We start from the raw sequence: 16,780 nt of genomic DNA on the forward strand, positions 1-16,780 counted from the left end.
TAATACAATGGGAAAAGATCGCAGCTAGCTAGCTACACTTTCGGCATAATTATAGTATATTTACAGTTTGAATTTTGTCATGGCACTTATATTACAAGTTCCCCAGGGTTTTATAAAGCTAACAGTTGTGTCCGATATCAATTTAAGGCATTTTTTGTGAACGTGAGGGGTCTTGTTAGGAGGAGCAGCTAGCTAGCTATGTGTCCCATTCAATACAATGGAAAAAGATTGCGGCTAGCTAGCTACACTTTCGGCATAACTATAGTAAATTTACAGTTGGAATTTCATCACACCACTTATATTACAGGTTCCCAAAGGTCTTATAAAGCTAACAGTTGTGTCCGATTTCAATGTAATGCATTTTTGTGAATATGAGAGGTTTCGTTAGCTGCTAGTGTCCCTTCAATCCAATGGGTAAAGATAGCGGCTAGCTAGCTACACTTTCGGCATAACTATAATATATTTACACTTTTAATTTCGTCACGGCATGTATATCACAGCTACCAAAAGGTCTTATAAAGCTTAGCTAACACTTGTCCGATTTCAATTTAATGCATTTTTGTGAATTTCTGAGGTCTCATTAGGAGGAGGCTAGCTAGCTCTCATTGATGGACTCCAGCTCACCACGGGCTCTATCAATGAAACTTGCGGACAAGAGGCGTTTATTTCCCCGATCGTTTGTTTAAATAACTCAACACACAAATCCATTATAAGATTAACTGGAACCTGCGGTAAGAGATTGCGGGCATAACAAGCTCGCTGACCGCGCTCTCAGTCACACACCGGCCATTTAGCAGGAAGAGGGGAACATCGAGCTGCAGGCCCTGGAGCTCTGTCAGGGCAGCGGCGTTTGGTAGTCCAATGTAGCAACCCAGGCAGAACCGGCCGCTTTACTCCGACACACATTGCAATTAGCCATAAATTTTCGTAAAACGGCCCATATTTGAGCTTTACATAGTTGATTTCTCGCATAAAAAAGTTTCAGAAGTGAATTTTGTAATGGAATAGCAGAGATCTGCGCGACCTAGATTCAGAAGACTACCTGATCTCAGATCAATGGTGTAGCCTATGTAAATGCTGGGGCGTGACAAAGACTAGAGCCAAATGAGGAGGCTCGTTGAGATTCGCCCGTTTTCAAATTGTGAGATTTGCAGAGGAAAGAGGTGTCAATGGGATTTTGAGGTTCAATGTATGTCCTATTTACCCACCAAACTGTCATTTTTCAACTATGACAAGGTAAAATCGGTTTTGCATTCTATCACCCCTTTAAAGATGAAATTCTTAACTTTCCACAAATTGTCATCTTTCTTGGGAAATACACTAGCAGCAGTGCGATTCTAATGTATGCTGTTGATTTTAATGTAAGACAATGCAAAATTGCTCCCCTTCCAGCAACAATTTTCAACATACTTTATTGGCATGGCATAACCAGGACAGCTATGGCCCACTGAGCTGATTAATATTCATTAAGAGTAGAGTGGAGAATATGCAAAATGTGCATTTTTCTATATTTCTTCTTCTTCTGTATTCACTCTGCTATTCAGATGGATACATTACCGATATATAAATTAAAAACATTATGGACGACAGTTTTAAAACAAAACCTAAATGGCTTAAATGTTTGAATGTAAACAGTACTCTTGGTTTGTGTGCAATCTGGCCCGAATAATCCTTAACAATCCCACCTTGATAGAAAAGGTAAATGGCTATCATGCATTATTATGTTTGATCACAGTATGATATGAAAACAAGATACATAAATGAGAATCGGATATTTTTGCCACATGCAACCTGTACAGGCAGAATCCAGGTTTTGTTAATAGTAAATGTTTTGTTGTACATCTGAAAATAACCTTGCAAGTCAACAAAACAATTTGACTGTAGTATTTAAAAATAACTGAGCCAAGTGTTTCATCTGAAGACTCCTTATCCATTCACAAAAAAGCTGAGAAAGGTAGAGACATTCCATGTCTGCAGACAGTATTTAAAATTTTTACTGAATAGACAACCACCTCATTTTAATTGCAAACTATGCTAACAGCCATTGGCCAGTTGACTCAATTTCTCTTAAATTTCTTACGCTAACGGGCACTTTCACTATCTCTCTCTATCGGTGTCATATACCGTAAGCATGTGTTCAGAGTACACCCAGACATTACCAGAAGCATGAATACGCATACACTTGTAGTGTAGTTCATGTGAATTTGAGTAATACTTATCCAGAGTCCATAAAGGCAGCAGAAGTGTGCCCATAGGCAGATCTTTTTTAAAATATGTCCCACTTAGTTTAGGTGCCAGAGCTGTGTCGCTCTGTGCCTGTAGCTGTGGCACAGTAATGTATGTCTGTTTGCATTCATTGTGTGTTTCTACTCTACATGTTTGTTTCAAAGCTACTGTACCTTCTGTGTGTAGGTTTTGCATGTGTGTTTGTAAATGGCCAGTCGTCACCTGTGATCACAGCAGGTGCCCCTGTTTCTTAGGCACTGATGCACTGTGGCACCGGCATTTAGCAGTCCCCACCTGCAGGCTCTCACTTGCCCTGAGTAATAGGCCACTGTGACAGCTGTGTTTGTTTGTGTTTGTGGATGTAGATGGAGAGAGAAAGAGGCAAAGAGAGAGAACGGGAAAGAGAAACGAGGAGAGTATATAGAAATAATCCATACAAAGACATAAAACAGGCAGAGAAAAGAAAACGAAGGCTTTCCAGTTCAGGTGTACAGATGTTAGATGCCTACAGTGAAGTTTCAAATCATCAGATTATTCCTTTGAAGACCCAGTCTTTGCAAGCATCAATAAACCTTGTACTAAAAATAAAACTAAAAATAGACTGTGTCAATCGCAAACCCTAACACTAAAATCTTTTTCTGTCCCAGCCTAATTTTAATGTTTCTTTCAAAGTTCTGATAAAGATGCGCTTTGTCTGATCGGTGTTTCTTTTGTGTTCTATATTTGACTTATTTTGTGATTTAGACTAATACAATAGTTCTTTTATAAGCAAATCATACAGAAAACTAAACAACATTTTATTACTATTACTTGGTGTGTTTATTATATTTCTGAAAATGACTGATGCAATTCTTCTGACTTCAATACAATACTAACTGCAATACTCAGTAGCTCTTTATTATCTATTATTATTATATATATATCAGATCTGGATATATTATATATATATATATATATATATCCAGATCTGACCAAAATCTCACATGGCACATGGCCTAATTTTCTTATTTTCATTATCATCTATCAGCAGTGTTTTTTTTTTTTATTTCCTGCTAAATAAAAACAGGACAGTGGTGCCACTGTGGGTATTTTAATCTTTTATCTCAGCACCAGAATAGATTTTTATTTGGTAAATTTGACAGTTCCACTCATAGAAAAAACATAAGAAGATAAAGGCACTCACAGATAATCAGCTAAATGAACACTGGCAGGATAATGGCATTCCAGCAAATGCATTCATTTGTAAAAAATATTATTTCCCAAGTGGTAATTAAAAAGTGATTGTTATAAATGTTACCCATGACTGCAGATATTCTGTTTTTCTCAACACTGTTCACCCAGTGAGGGATTATGTGTGAATATGTTTGAAGTGTACATACACCATCATTAGAGTTACGTTATCTTAAATGTTAATGGCAGGCTACCAGTCAAATATATCAAGGGTATTGCAAGTGTTGTAAAGTGAAATGATTATTTGGGGGATTGGTTGCATTAATTGGAATTATTAACACCAAATGTTAGTTTACTAGGTCCAAGAGGAAATTGGAAAATTATTCTAAAAGGAAGAGTAAGTGGCAGTGGGATAACTGTGATTTGACAAGCTTTTAGTGATGTAGAATGAGTCATTAGGAGCTTTTCACACAAGAGAGTTTGGTATTCAGGAGAGTAGTCAGTGAATGAAGTAAATAATGTTCAAATAAATCTCCAATTTTCTTCTCTTCAATACATCTAGATCATTACCTTCTTTGGGGGCCAGGTGTACACCAATGAGGCGACGGGCAGCGAGGCCAGCCGTCTGTCCTTTGCTGGGGAGTACCTGGCTGGAGACGCCTCCCTGCTGATCAGTGACCTGCTGCTGACTGACTCTGGGGAATACCACTGTAAAGTCAAGACTGGGGGAAAGTACCACTGGAGCCAGGTCAACCTCATTGTGCTGGGTGAGTGTTGTCAGACACATTGTAATAGACACACACTCAGGTTATGAAGAGACCCAAACCCATTTGTACATACATACACACTCTCTCTCTCTCTCTCTCTCTCTCTCTCTCTCTCTCTCTCTCTCTCTCTCTCTCTCTCTCTCACAGACACACACACACACACAGACCTAATCACTGGATCATTAGCCTGGCACATTTCCTCCGTTGCGCTGAATGTTCTAATGATTCAATTTGATTCAGACAGTGTGATTTGATTTTGCTCATGCTGTTTGGGTTCGTTTGGATAGATTCGTTGATGAGGTGAGACCAGAAACATGCGACTGGGTCTGGAAGAGCATGATTGATTATGTTAGGGTCCGAGTTACATGGACAAGCATCAAGTTAAATTATTCATATTGCACAGGCTAATACATTTGTGTCCTCTATGAGATCTATGAGAAACAGACAACAGAATTTAAGTTTGATACTGTAATGAAATTTAGTAGTTTATAATGATGACATTGAAACACTGTCATCAATCTAGCCACTATTGAGCTTCTTAGGAAGTCATGTCTTAACTCTAGTTAATATAGAAAAGCCTGTTTTGGCCTCATAAGCCCCAGCAAAGTCATCATTGTACATTGTATCCCCTTCTTTTCCTCTTTGTTTTCCTCATTTGCCCAATACACAGATGGTTATAAATGGCTTAGCTTAACAACTAGCTCAGTGGTAATATGTGTCTTTGCCTGCATATCTCAAATAGCTAACCAATTCTGAAGGACAGATAGCAAAAGGGGAGCGTCTGTACCACAAAAGCCAGCCACAAAGTCCAGCGGGAGGAGCAAAAGTGTTCTCAATGTCAGAAAAGTAGGCGATTTATTAAAACATCATGGGAGATTAGTTCAACCCGCGGTTATTGGTTTTCTAATGGAACAGTCTGTTAATCCTCTTGCGCTCACTCTCCTCTCTCTTCCATAAAGACATTTCAGTGAGTTAGTGCCTCGGTTTTTACAAATTGCCCTCAGCTTTGTGGTGACACTTTCGATTTTGAGAGAGACGAACATTTGCATTTTTCTCTCGCTCCCCACGCTAAGATAATAGCTTGGCAGCCGAGCTGGTAGCTGGCTTGGCACGGGACAGCGTGCGAGTGTATGTATTTGTGTGCACGCCAGGGTTTATGCGTGCCTCCAGTGGTTGCGTTTGTGTTTATGTGCAAGCTTGCACGGTAACGCCTGGGTGCCTGAACTGTTCTTATTACAAAGTGCGTGTGGATTTGCATGTGCAGATATTTTTGACTTAGTGTGTTTGATTGTGTCTGTATTTTTATAGGTGTGTGGGTATGTTTTTGTAGGTGTGTTTGTATTTGTGCGTGTGTGTGAGGCTCAAACTGCTCCTGCTGCAGCTAGGCCTAACTGACCCTGACAAAGCTGCGAGATGGGGAGGGATGAGGATGGGATGGAGAAAAGGAGGGCTGGACGGACAAAGGCACATAAGCTATCTGGCTTTACATACCGGCATTACAGAGTTACTTATAGTGCAACTTTGCTGACAAACAGCCAAATACACAAAAGTCGACATTGCTAATATGACAGCATAACAAAAACACAAAAGAGATGTTTAAATTTAGTCCACCACTGATCTAAAAATATATCCCTTGTGAGGGAGAAAATAGTGTGCTATTTTCCTGCTTTGGTAGCTTTGCAGTGCCTCTTAGCATGTATCTAAGAGCAGCTGTATAGGGCTCAGCAGGCACCAGCTATACTGTACTGTGCCTCCGGCTACTGGACTATGACCAAAACCTTTGACCTGTGGAGAACATATTACCACAAGCGCCCACAGCCAGCTTTGGGGTCACATTGATCCATGGGTCTATCTTTTTTCTGCGTGTGTCACCAGCTCACAGAAATGTGATGTTCGATTCACCCTTTTTAAAAGTTGTAAATGACGCCAGTAGTGGATATAGATAGACACATTCAAATAAAGTTTATAAAAATGTTATGTTGTGCAACTTAACAAGCCAGGTGTAATCTTATTATTTCACTTTTATGCCTTTGCTCTTCATTTAATGTGGTGTTTTATTTTGAGGTGGTACACTGGTTTTGGACTGTTTCACTTGGCTTCAGAAAATCCATTGTAAAACTATATTTCAGCTCATTTTAGACACTTAGAGAATAATATTATCATCAACATAACCATCAATAATGAATGGAAGATGGATTTTATGAACTCATAGAATATTTGCTTGAGCTTTTAAGCTTTATTTTATAATAGCAATAACAGTTCCAAATTAGGGAATGTGTCTATATTCCCATATAATCACACATCCCACAGTTTTAGTAATATGAGTCTCTCAACGACTGTCAAATACGAAAAGCCTGTTTTGAAGATGCTATAGATTTATTTTTGGTCTTGTATCTCCAGCTAATTAAAAAATTACTTCATATCCACAAATTAAATAATAAGCAAAATATATAAAGACTATATTTGTACATTTGAAACTACACATTTTAGTGATACAGTACATGTAAGAACCTTGCAATATTTACTGTTCTGCCTTAACTTTGTTTGCATTTTCTATTACCTAGCCCTATTATTAACAGAAAGAAAGCATCTAAATGTACCAATGTGTGACAAAGAACAAACATTTGCTTGTATGTTGCACATTTGTATTTAAATTTTTTGATTCCCATGCGTTCTTACAGTCAAACCTTCCAAGCCGAGGTGCTGGATGGATGGCAAACTCCTGGAGGGCAGTGATGTCAAGCTGAGCTGCAAGTCCAGCGATGGTTCTGATCCCATCAACTACAAGTGGGAGCGAGTATTGGACAAAGGCAAGAGTCTGGGCAAATTGCCAAACCTGGCACTGATAGGTAAGGAAAATAATTGGCACTACACTGACGTGCTGATTCATCATTCAAGCCCTCTGCAGAGGAATGCTACGAAGATTCATTTTTATATTAGTGATTTTTATAGACTGCATTTATCCAAGGAGGTGTTTTGCTGAGTATGCTGCCTTTCCTGCGCCTCCTCCCAACTTCACATTGACACCTTAATCTGCCCAGTACAATGACTTTCTCCTGGTGGCTCTCTGAGCTGATTCACTAGATCATTAACAGTTACGATACTTTACTAAAGGGCACTCAGACGAGCTCGGATTATCCCAATTAGGCCACTGATTCCGCATGCATTTCTTATCTTATAGACCAGTGCCAGTACTAACATTTACAGACACAGACCACATTATGCATACTACTTCTTTTTTTTCTTCGCAGAAATCAAACAGAACACAGCCCTGTGATTTCTAGTTCTACTCTGTTGGGATGAGTTATATAAACACGAGAATCCAGGCTGATACTGTCATTTGATGAAGACGTCTCTGACATTGAAATGTCAGCCTGGCTCAAGTGAATTATACCTGCATGCATGAAGCAAGAAGAGTGTTTTTTCTTGAATTGGGTGTAAAGTGGAGGAAATCAAATGTAATACACAGAACTGGTCTGGCAGCTCCCACTCTGTACCAAAGAAAAACATTGGCCCTGAGGCACACTTCATTTACATGGTGTGGATTCTGGCATTCCTCTTGGATCATAACCAGGCATATCCGCCTCTAAATAGTACTAGAGACAGTTTATAGCAGAAAAGCTAATAGTAGGGCAATTCTCCCTACTATGTATCCTCTAAACCGCCAAATGCTACCCTCTCAACCTCAGTTTTCCCTCCAGTGTTCAACTGGCATCCATGATGGCACGTGCCCAGACGAAAACCTTAAAATTAATGACCTCCACCAAACAACACCTGTTCAGTCTAATTAGTTTTCATTGGATGATAACACACAGCGTCAGCAGCCATTATTTATGGGTCTGGTGAAAGGTAATATCACATGGTTGTCATTGGTAGGGATGACTAAATATCCCATGGGGCTGTGGGGCTCCATTGCTCTCCCACACACACTCGTGCTACTCTCTTTAAGTCCTCCTCAGTGTCATGGGCCTCGTTCTTAAATAAACACTCACACACATCAATGCCTCTGTCTCTCCCCTTCCTGCTTCTTCCCTCCCTCTCTCTCTCTCTCTCTCTCTCTCTCTCTCTCTCTCTCTCTCTCTCTCTCTCTCTCTCTCTCTCTCTCTCTCTCTTTCGTCTTCCAACCATAAAATATATTTCAATTGTCTCTAAAGTCCTGCAAATTTAATTGACATTGTGGATAAACATGCAGGAATGCGAAACAATATACAGCAGACACTTGCACACTAATAGTTATTTATTTAATTCCCCAGATCTCAAGAACCCAGAGCTTGTGACCCTGCGGAATCTCACCATGGACAGCACAGGAGTCTACAGATGCACAGCAAGCAATGACGTGGGAGAGGAAAACTGTACCATTGAGGTCACAATGCAACGTGAGTTTTGGGAGGGAAGGGAGAGTCGACCTCGCAGACTTCACCTCACACCAAACTGCCACACTGATTGATGTTTCAAACTGGTTATTGTTTCAAACTACAGCTGGAAATACACCCTCCCCTCCCCCCCTCATTTATAGAAGGAGACACTGGAGGGGTCGTAATTTGATGGAAGCAATAAAACACTAGAAAAACACACACACACACACACACACTCACTCTCTCTCTCTCACACACACACACACACACACACACACGCAAACACACACACACACTATAGGGACTGCACTGAACTTAAACTGTTGGCGTCTGGTCACCACCTATGCTCCAACAGTTGTGTTTCACCGTCACTCTAATACATTTCCTGAGAGGGGTCATGTGTAGAGAAAATTACACATATGGTTGCTCAGCAGAAAGTCCTGGTGTTAAATTGAATTTGGGCACCGTGGCACAAATATGTTGAGGTACAGTACAGGCCAAAAGTTTGGACACACCTTCTCATTCAATGTGTTTCTTTATTTTCATGACTATTTACATTGTAGATTCTTACTGAAGGCTTCAAAACTATGAATGAACACATATGGAATTATGTACTTAACAAAAACGTGTGAAATAACTGAAAACATGTCTTATATTTTAGATTCTTCAAAGTAGCCACCCTTTGCTTTTTTTGATAACTCTGCAAACCCATGGTGTTCTCTCAATGAGCTTCATGAGGTAGTCACCTGAAATGGTTTTCACTTCACAGGTGTGCTTTGTCGGGTTAATTAGTGGAATTTTTTTCTTTTTCTTATTTTATAAAAGCAAAGGGTGGCTACTTTGAAGAATCTAAAATATAAGACATGTTTTCAGTTGTTTCTTATTTCACACTTTTTGTACATTAAGTCCATAATATGTCGTCGTTTTGATGCCTTCAGTGAGAATCTACAATGTAAATAGTCATGAAAATAAAAGGAAACACATTTGAATGAGAAGGTGTGTCCAAACCTTTGGCCTGTACTGTATTTCCAGTAAATAAGCATGGACCATCAGTATTTATGAATGATGAATAATACGTGACAATAAGTATCTCTTTCTCCAATCACTCATCACTCTCTTCTCCATTCACAGATGTGAGGGATATAGGCATGGTAGCAGGTGCAGTGGTGGGAATATCCCTTGGTGTCCTCATTGTCATATTAATCATCTGGCTCGTCTTCCGGAAGAAAGAAAAAAAGAAGTATGAGGAGGAGGAGACTCCAAATGAGATCAGGTTTAAGCATCCTCTTTTTTTCTTCTGTGACTGGTTCACTCTTTTGCCATTTTGTATTATTTTGCTAGTTAAAATGCATGCTAAAAGGTTAAAATTGTGAGAATGTGTGGGACTATAAGTGCAGATAATTACGCGTATGTTTCTCAATGTGTTCTTTTGTTTCTCTGTGGGGCTGTTGCTTTTTAAGTTTAGCTGCACTTTAAACTTTAAAATGAGTTAAAACCTGTTGCTGTCCTGCATACACCACTTGCCACTACTTGTAATATCTGACTAAATCGTGTTTGACGCCAATTAGACTGAGCAGGAAGATTTATAACAGCCATGTATCAGCTGATGCAATATCTCGTGCAAAAACTAAATATCTCAGGTGAAGGAGACAGAGGCATGTTTGGTATAATGAAACAGGAAAAAGATACCTTGCAACAATACAATTATAGCCTACCTCAGTGCTCAGCCACCTGGGGCGGTGCACCTGGAGATGTTGGCGCTGCAGCATCAGTACTTCCCACGGGTATGATCCCAAGCTTAGACCACATTATATGCAAAGTTAGCAGAAACCAATGCAGACAAATGGAAAAAGGTACTGTTACAATTAACTTAAAATTAATTTTTTTTTTTGTTTTATACAGGTCACTGCCCTCACAAGCGAAACTAGACTAAAATAGATCCCCAGAATTAAAGTTTCAAGTATTATATAGTTATATATAACATTGGAGCTCAGTTTGAACTCGGTTGGAACTCAGTTTGAGAACTAGATATGAATCTGTAGGGAAAAAAGGGATTTAATAGATCACACAATAATTCAATGTGCCAAGCCTACACATACGGTAACTGTACATATCTGTTGTTCCATGCAACAGTGTTTTCTGATTGCTTTGCAATTGCTAATAAGCACCAGTTCAACTGACACCTTTGTGTTCAACTGACACCTTTGTGTCAGTTGAACAGCTACAGTGGTCAAGTCAAATACTAACTGACACAGTAACAGCTCCTGTATGCTTGGATGTGTTTGCTGTCTACCTGTCTGCCTGCCTATGTTTTACATGTACGTGTGCCAAAAATAAAAACATTACCCATACACCGGTTGTGTGTGTGTGTGTGTGTGTGTGTGTGTGTGTGTGTGTGTGGGGGGGGGGGGGGTGGGGGGGCATCAGAGTTGAGGGATCCCACTAGTGTTTATTCCTCACTCTAAAGCATGCACGCAGTGGAGGACCCTAATGACTCTTATAAAAGCAGTAACATTTATTTGTGACAGGCTGGAGTCGGTGTAGGTGCATATTTACTGATGTAACAATGCATAATGCAGAATGGTTGAGGGACAGCTTCAAGTAAATAATGTAGATGTGATGAAGTGTTTTCTGTTTTTGTACCATGTTAAAAAAAGACTGAGCCTCTCCACTAATGTGCAGAACCAGACCGCACCAGCTTTAGTGATGCACATCTCTTGGGTATGGATTTAGAACCAACCTCACTGTTGTTTAAACATTTTCATTTTTTTTCTTCCAAGAGTTATAGTACCATCTCTGGCGTCTCTGAGAAGATACAGTAAACAGTGCACAGATGAGAGGTTTATATTTGTGACTTTCTGTAGAGAATTTAGGCCTTATATCAATGGGATAATATTACCTGCTGACTTAGCCTCGCGACCCACACACCCTGGTGACCTGGTGACAGTGATTTATAATGACTGCAAAGATCCTCTGCAATTTCCATAGCATCCTTAGTAACAATCACAGCACAAATTACCTTAGTTTTAGTGATTAATGTTACTGTCAATTTTAAGTTGCTTTCTCCAAGCAGTTTCTATTCTTCTGTGCTATTATGTAAATGTTTTATTCTCCTTCTGTCATGAACGTAGAATTATAAACAAAACTTTTCATTGTGTTCTCAGAAAAAACTTTTTTTTTCAACATTTGTATGTGGGGAACTAGTGATTTCAGCAGATTTCATTATTCCATGCAAATGTGTTTCACAAAACTGGCTGGGGGGTATCTCATGAATTATATGAGGTCCCCACAAAATACCAGTCCCATGTGAATAGGGTCTTAGAATGGTGTTAGGGTATGGCACTGTGTTGAGGTGTGTGTGTGTGTGTGTGTGTGTGTGTGTGTGTGTGTGTGTGTGTGTGTGTGTGTGTGTGTGTGTGTGTGTGTGTGTGTGTGTGTGTGTGTGTGTGTGTGTGTGTGTGTGTGTGTGTGTGTGTGTGTTCCTCTTAGCTATTGTAAGGACACTTGAGATAAAATGAATGGACCTTTGTCGTCATTGTTTGCTGTGTGTGTTTCCAACCACAGGGAGGACGCGGAGGCTCCCAAGGCCAAGCTAGTGAAGCCCAACTCCCTCTCCTCGTCCCGCTCCGGCAGTTCACGCTCCGGTGCCTCCTCCACCCAGTCCATGGTGCACAACAGTGCCCTGCGTGGTCACCGCCCTCGCCCACCTGCTGTAGCAGCTGTCAAGGAGAATGGACAGCCTCCAGGCTTCCCCCAGTCCCCTCCAGCCTACACTTCAGTGGTGCCCAAGACCCCCGAGCCCCCTGCCACTCCCAAATACAACTCCAGGAACATGTCTGGGCCCACACCCCCAACCCTCATGGTCCCCGCCCAGACCAAGGCCTTTCAGACTGTGTAGGACTGAAAGCCAACCACTTCCTGCAGCCATGTGAGACTCCCATCCCAGCCCAAGCCCCTAGCCCCCTTCCCAAAGACTAAGACTCTTCCATAGACAAAGAAATGCAACTAGTTAAAAGGATGTAATTAAAAGAATCAATACTATAAGTCCAAAAGTACTTTTAATGAATGCATACTTAAAAAGGGAAAATAAGACATGCCCCCTACTGAATTACATTAAACAACAAAACAAAAAGCAAGACCTGAGATGCAACCGTGTTCGTGTCTCATGGCTAAAGGCAGAACTTATTTTCTGAGTTCCGTCTTTTGGCTTTGGAAGGCACAGGGAAGTGTCAAGTGCAGCAAGGGGGAATGAGCCCCCTATAGTAGTAGACCTTTTATTTATTTATCAAATCAAAGGGTGAGGCATGCAGTATAGAAAAAAAGGAAAACAATAAAGGCTGGATGATGAAGTAGATCCAAGACAGATACCAATGGAGTTATACAGCTGTCGAGCTTTGGTTGTCGAAAAATACAAGATGCATAACAAGCAGGGCGGAAAGAAGGAGGAAGAAAGTGCGAGAGTGGAAGACAGCTACTGATTTTTTTTTCCTGGGAGGAGGGTGGGGTGAGTCTCTGATTCATGTCACCCTGCACCTCTGACTCGCTATCTCCAGCACCTGCTCTGAAACCACAAACCCCTTTGCCTCCCATGGGCTGGGCCGATTGTGCCCATCCATGTGAACAGACACAGTGTGCGGCGTGTGCATCATCTGCCTCAGTGCTCTCGGTCTTTTCGTGCTCTCATAATGAACCCGTGAGAAACCACAGCGGTCCTGAGACTGACTCAGCTGGCTCACAAACAGCTCATCTGCTTTACCAATCAGCAGGGGAAACTTCAGGTGTAAGGATGTAGCATTGACAGTGGAGTCAGATCAATGGAGTTAATACCCCCCTCCCACATCCTGTCTACAGATATCCTTTTTCTGGTACTGAATATCTTTCCTGAATAATTAAATAGTATGTATTAGGCCTATAGCAAGTAAAATACTTTAAATATAGGGGATAAGAATCTATTAGACCAGCTGGACTTGTTTTTATTTGATTGTTTTTCTGTTTTCCTGTGTTTCTTTTCTCTGAACAGGTTGTAAATGGTGACAGACAGCTATATGTCCATTAATCCATATTAAGAAGTGCCACCAATCCCTAGGATGGGTTATTATTTGTTTGCTTTTTTTACTCTTTTGTTTACCTGCTACATTTCTGAACCAAAATCAAAATCTGTCACCATGAATGTGTGATGTAGAAAGATGGTGGATCCCATTATTTTCTGCTCCCTATAAGGTACTGAATCAATATTCGAGCTAAGGCACAAAGAATTGACTTTGACGTTCAATTTTACAATTCCTATGTCTGAATGAAGGGAGCGAAGAGTATGATTCTAGAGACTTCAATTGTATAGGCTGTGTATGGTATCGTTGTCAGTACTCTCCCTGGATCCATAACAATGGAGTGGCACTTGATTGCTGTCTCGCTGAATCACCAGGGCCGGCTTGGTTATTGGTCGAGCTGAGCCAATTCTCTTTTAGTCGTATCCTCAGACCGGCCGAGTGAGATTTGATTGAAAGTATCTGAAAAAAGGGGGAAAGTAGCCTATCTAGTGTGCCTTTGCAATCCCTCTTCTCTTCTGGTTTCTTTCTGTGTCCTTATCTTCAGCACACCAGTGGTTAAGTCTCTGTTCACATCCAGCTTTGAGGGTCAACAGTAGCAAATACTGAGAGATACAACTTCACAAAATGTGCCCTAGAAATGACAGATGCAGCCTAGGGAGCACCAAGCAGAGTTAATTATCCATGGTGAGAAAGCAATCCCATGCCATGGGACAATGTACTGTACATTCTGTAATCAGTCTTGTTTTATATTGTACATACAGATAAATATACGCACATGATGTCATTTAATTTAATAAATAAGGGTATGTGAGGGGAGCTATACCCCTTACAAAAGAGTCAAATGGGAAACCCAAAAGTGAATTTAAAATGTGTGTTTTTTGTACACATGTTGTGTGAACAAGTTAAGCCCCATATTCTGATGTCACCTTTTGACATTGTTTATATTTGAACTAAGTATTAACAAACATATACATGTAATGAGTGCAAGTGTAGAAAAAACAATCTAGATAATCCTAGATATCTTCACAACTACTGGCCAGATTCTCATGAGATGTTGAATGAAATTTATTGATCCCCCTGAGGATTCTTCTGATTTTTGGTGACCCCTTGACATTTCCTGAGGCACCACCAGTGGGTCAAAATTTCCCCTTGACCAGAAATTGGGCATTGATCTTGAAAAGTAACTGCCAGATTTTCATAAAATCTGCTACAAGTATTTATACTCAACACATAATAAATATTTTGGTGAACCCTGACCTTTAATCTGGCACGCCATCCATATCAAAATGACATGTTGTGGGGCTGTTTATACTGTCAAAGGAAATAAGCTGTTTTTATTTGTTTTTATGACTCTCAGGACAAACAATTTAAGGTCCACTACTGGTTCTAAGAAGAGACATTTCTCAGTATAACACTTTAATATTATAGCTAGTACTGAATATTACTATTCTCTCTGTGCCGGTAGCGTGTAGGTGCTAAAATAGTAGTAGCTAAACGTAACTGGCATGTTAACACGGGCATACTGCGCATGCGTCAACACACAGACGGTTATTTGAACCCCCTTATAACTGCACATTGTAGTGAATAAATATAATGCCAAAGGCAGCAATAAATTACTTTAAAATTCATTCTACATGAAGACGTGACTCACCTTATAAATAACGAGATGTAACCCAAACCCTGTCATTTAAACTATTATTGCTACCTAGCTAGCTGCTAACTGAAGTGTTGACGCTTGCGCAGTTTGCTAGTTTTCGTGGTTTCGGTGACTCGTTCAGTAACTACATTCTAGCACTTATCCCAATAGCTACGGTAGCCCGGTAGCTTAAATTTTGTTTCACTTCTAAATCTAAAGTTTCAGACTGAAGTAAAACCTGTCACACAAGATGAAGTAATTCAACCTCACAAGTTCTGAAACCCAACATCTGTGTGAGAAGCACATATGGTTTGACTTCACATGCGGGATTTCACATGCGACTTAACTGTAAAGGAAGATGAGAAAAAATTGCCTTTTATATTTAACTAAAGACAGCAGTTCATATTTAAGCAGGGAAGCTACTGAGTGTGTGTGTCTGTGTGTGCGTGCTTGCGTGCATGCATGCATGTTTGTGAATGGGTGTGAGTGTGTCTGTGTGGGTGTGTGCATGTAAACTCAGTATAAGCCCTTGGGCCACACCCACATATTCCCATGTTATCCATTCAATGAGAGAGAAGGATCCAGTCAGGCAAAGTAACCTCTATCCAAATTGATATGACTGCAGACTGGCAGTGTTTATTTTAGTTTTCACTGACTTCTATGCCTATTAACCTTGGCTTCATAGTTTTTCTCGTAAAGGCACACACATACACACACACACACACACACACACACAAAAAAAAAATTGTGCTCATACACACACAAAAAAGCGGGCCCCCTCCTCCCCCTCTCGCGCCAGGGGTTTTTTTCTTCTTCCCTTCCGTTGCTTTTTTCCAAAAGGTTATTGTGTTTTTTTGCGCTTCAAAGGGTGTGTTTTTTTTTTGCATTAGCCTCACAAAACACACACACACACACACACACACACACACACGGTTTGCACAAACAAAAGCCTAAATAGCAGTCCTTGTTATTTCTGCTCCTTCAGAATCAATTTTAATGGATCGAATGTCTGAAGGTATTACAACTTACCGATGGAGCCAGGATACTAAATGCAGCACAGAAAGGGACACACTACTCTGCATCACCCAGGAAACATGTGACACACACACACACACACACACACACACATACAGAGATACACAGATATAACAGCTACTCTAACAAAACACACACATGCATGCAAACACACATGCACTCCGGAATACAAACTCTGCTATGCATCTTAACAATCTGGATAGCATATGCTTTAAGACTTTTCTTCCATGGGAATCTGCGAGAGTAGTACTGGGAATCAGGAGAGGTATAACAGGATTGATTATGAGCCAGGCCTGTAGGCTCTTGCCGTTGAAATTCCCTCCACTGCAGATAAAAGTAGCAGTGGAGGTGGAAGATGGGATGCAAGTCTTCCAGCTGTTAAATTCCTCCAAGCTTTTTGATTTCCTTTCCAGCAACTGCAAGTCTCAGGTGGCAGATTCCCCAGTTTATGAGCCGTCGCGTTGCATCTCTCTTCTCATGTGTGTAGCTTTGTGGCCTGACAAACTTGCGCTCTTTCCAACAAATTAATTTTAAGGAGCGTTT

The 16,780-nt window shown here is 40.5% G+C and overlaps 1 protein-coding gene across 1 annotated transcript in view; it reads left to right on the forward strand.

The window, feature by feature from the left end:
• The window catches only part of clmpb (CXADR like membrane protein b), a 66,523-nt gene extending 50,642 nt beyond the window's left edge, over positions 1-15,881 (forward strand). The window contains exons 3-7 of the mRNA XM_039784771.1: positions 3,959-4,163; positions 6,845-7,012; positions 8,417-8,539; positions 9,650-9,791; positions 12,083-15,881. Coding sequence (XP_039640705.1) covers positions 3,959-4,163; positions 6,845-7,012; positions 8,417-8,539; positions 9,650-9,791; positions 12,083-12,416 — 972 coding nt within the window. The 3' untranslated portion in view covers positions 12,417-15,881. The remainder of the gene's footprint in view (positions 1-3,958; positions 4,164-6,844; positions 7,013-8,416; positions 8,540-9,649; positions 9,792-12,082) is intronic.
• The last annotated feature ends 899 nt before the right edge of the window (positions 15,882-16,780 follow it).

Source organism: Perca fluviatilis, chromosome 2 (assembly GCF_010015445.1).
Source record: "Perca fluviatilis chromosome 2, GENO_Pfluv_1.0, whole genome shotgun sequence".
In the NCBI taxonomy this organism is placed as follows: Eukaryota; Metazoa; Chordata; class Actinopteri; order Perciformes; family Percidae; genus Perca; species Perca fluviatilis.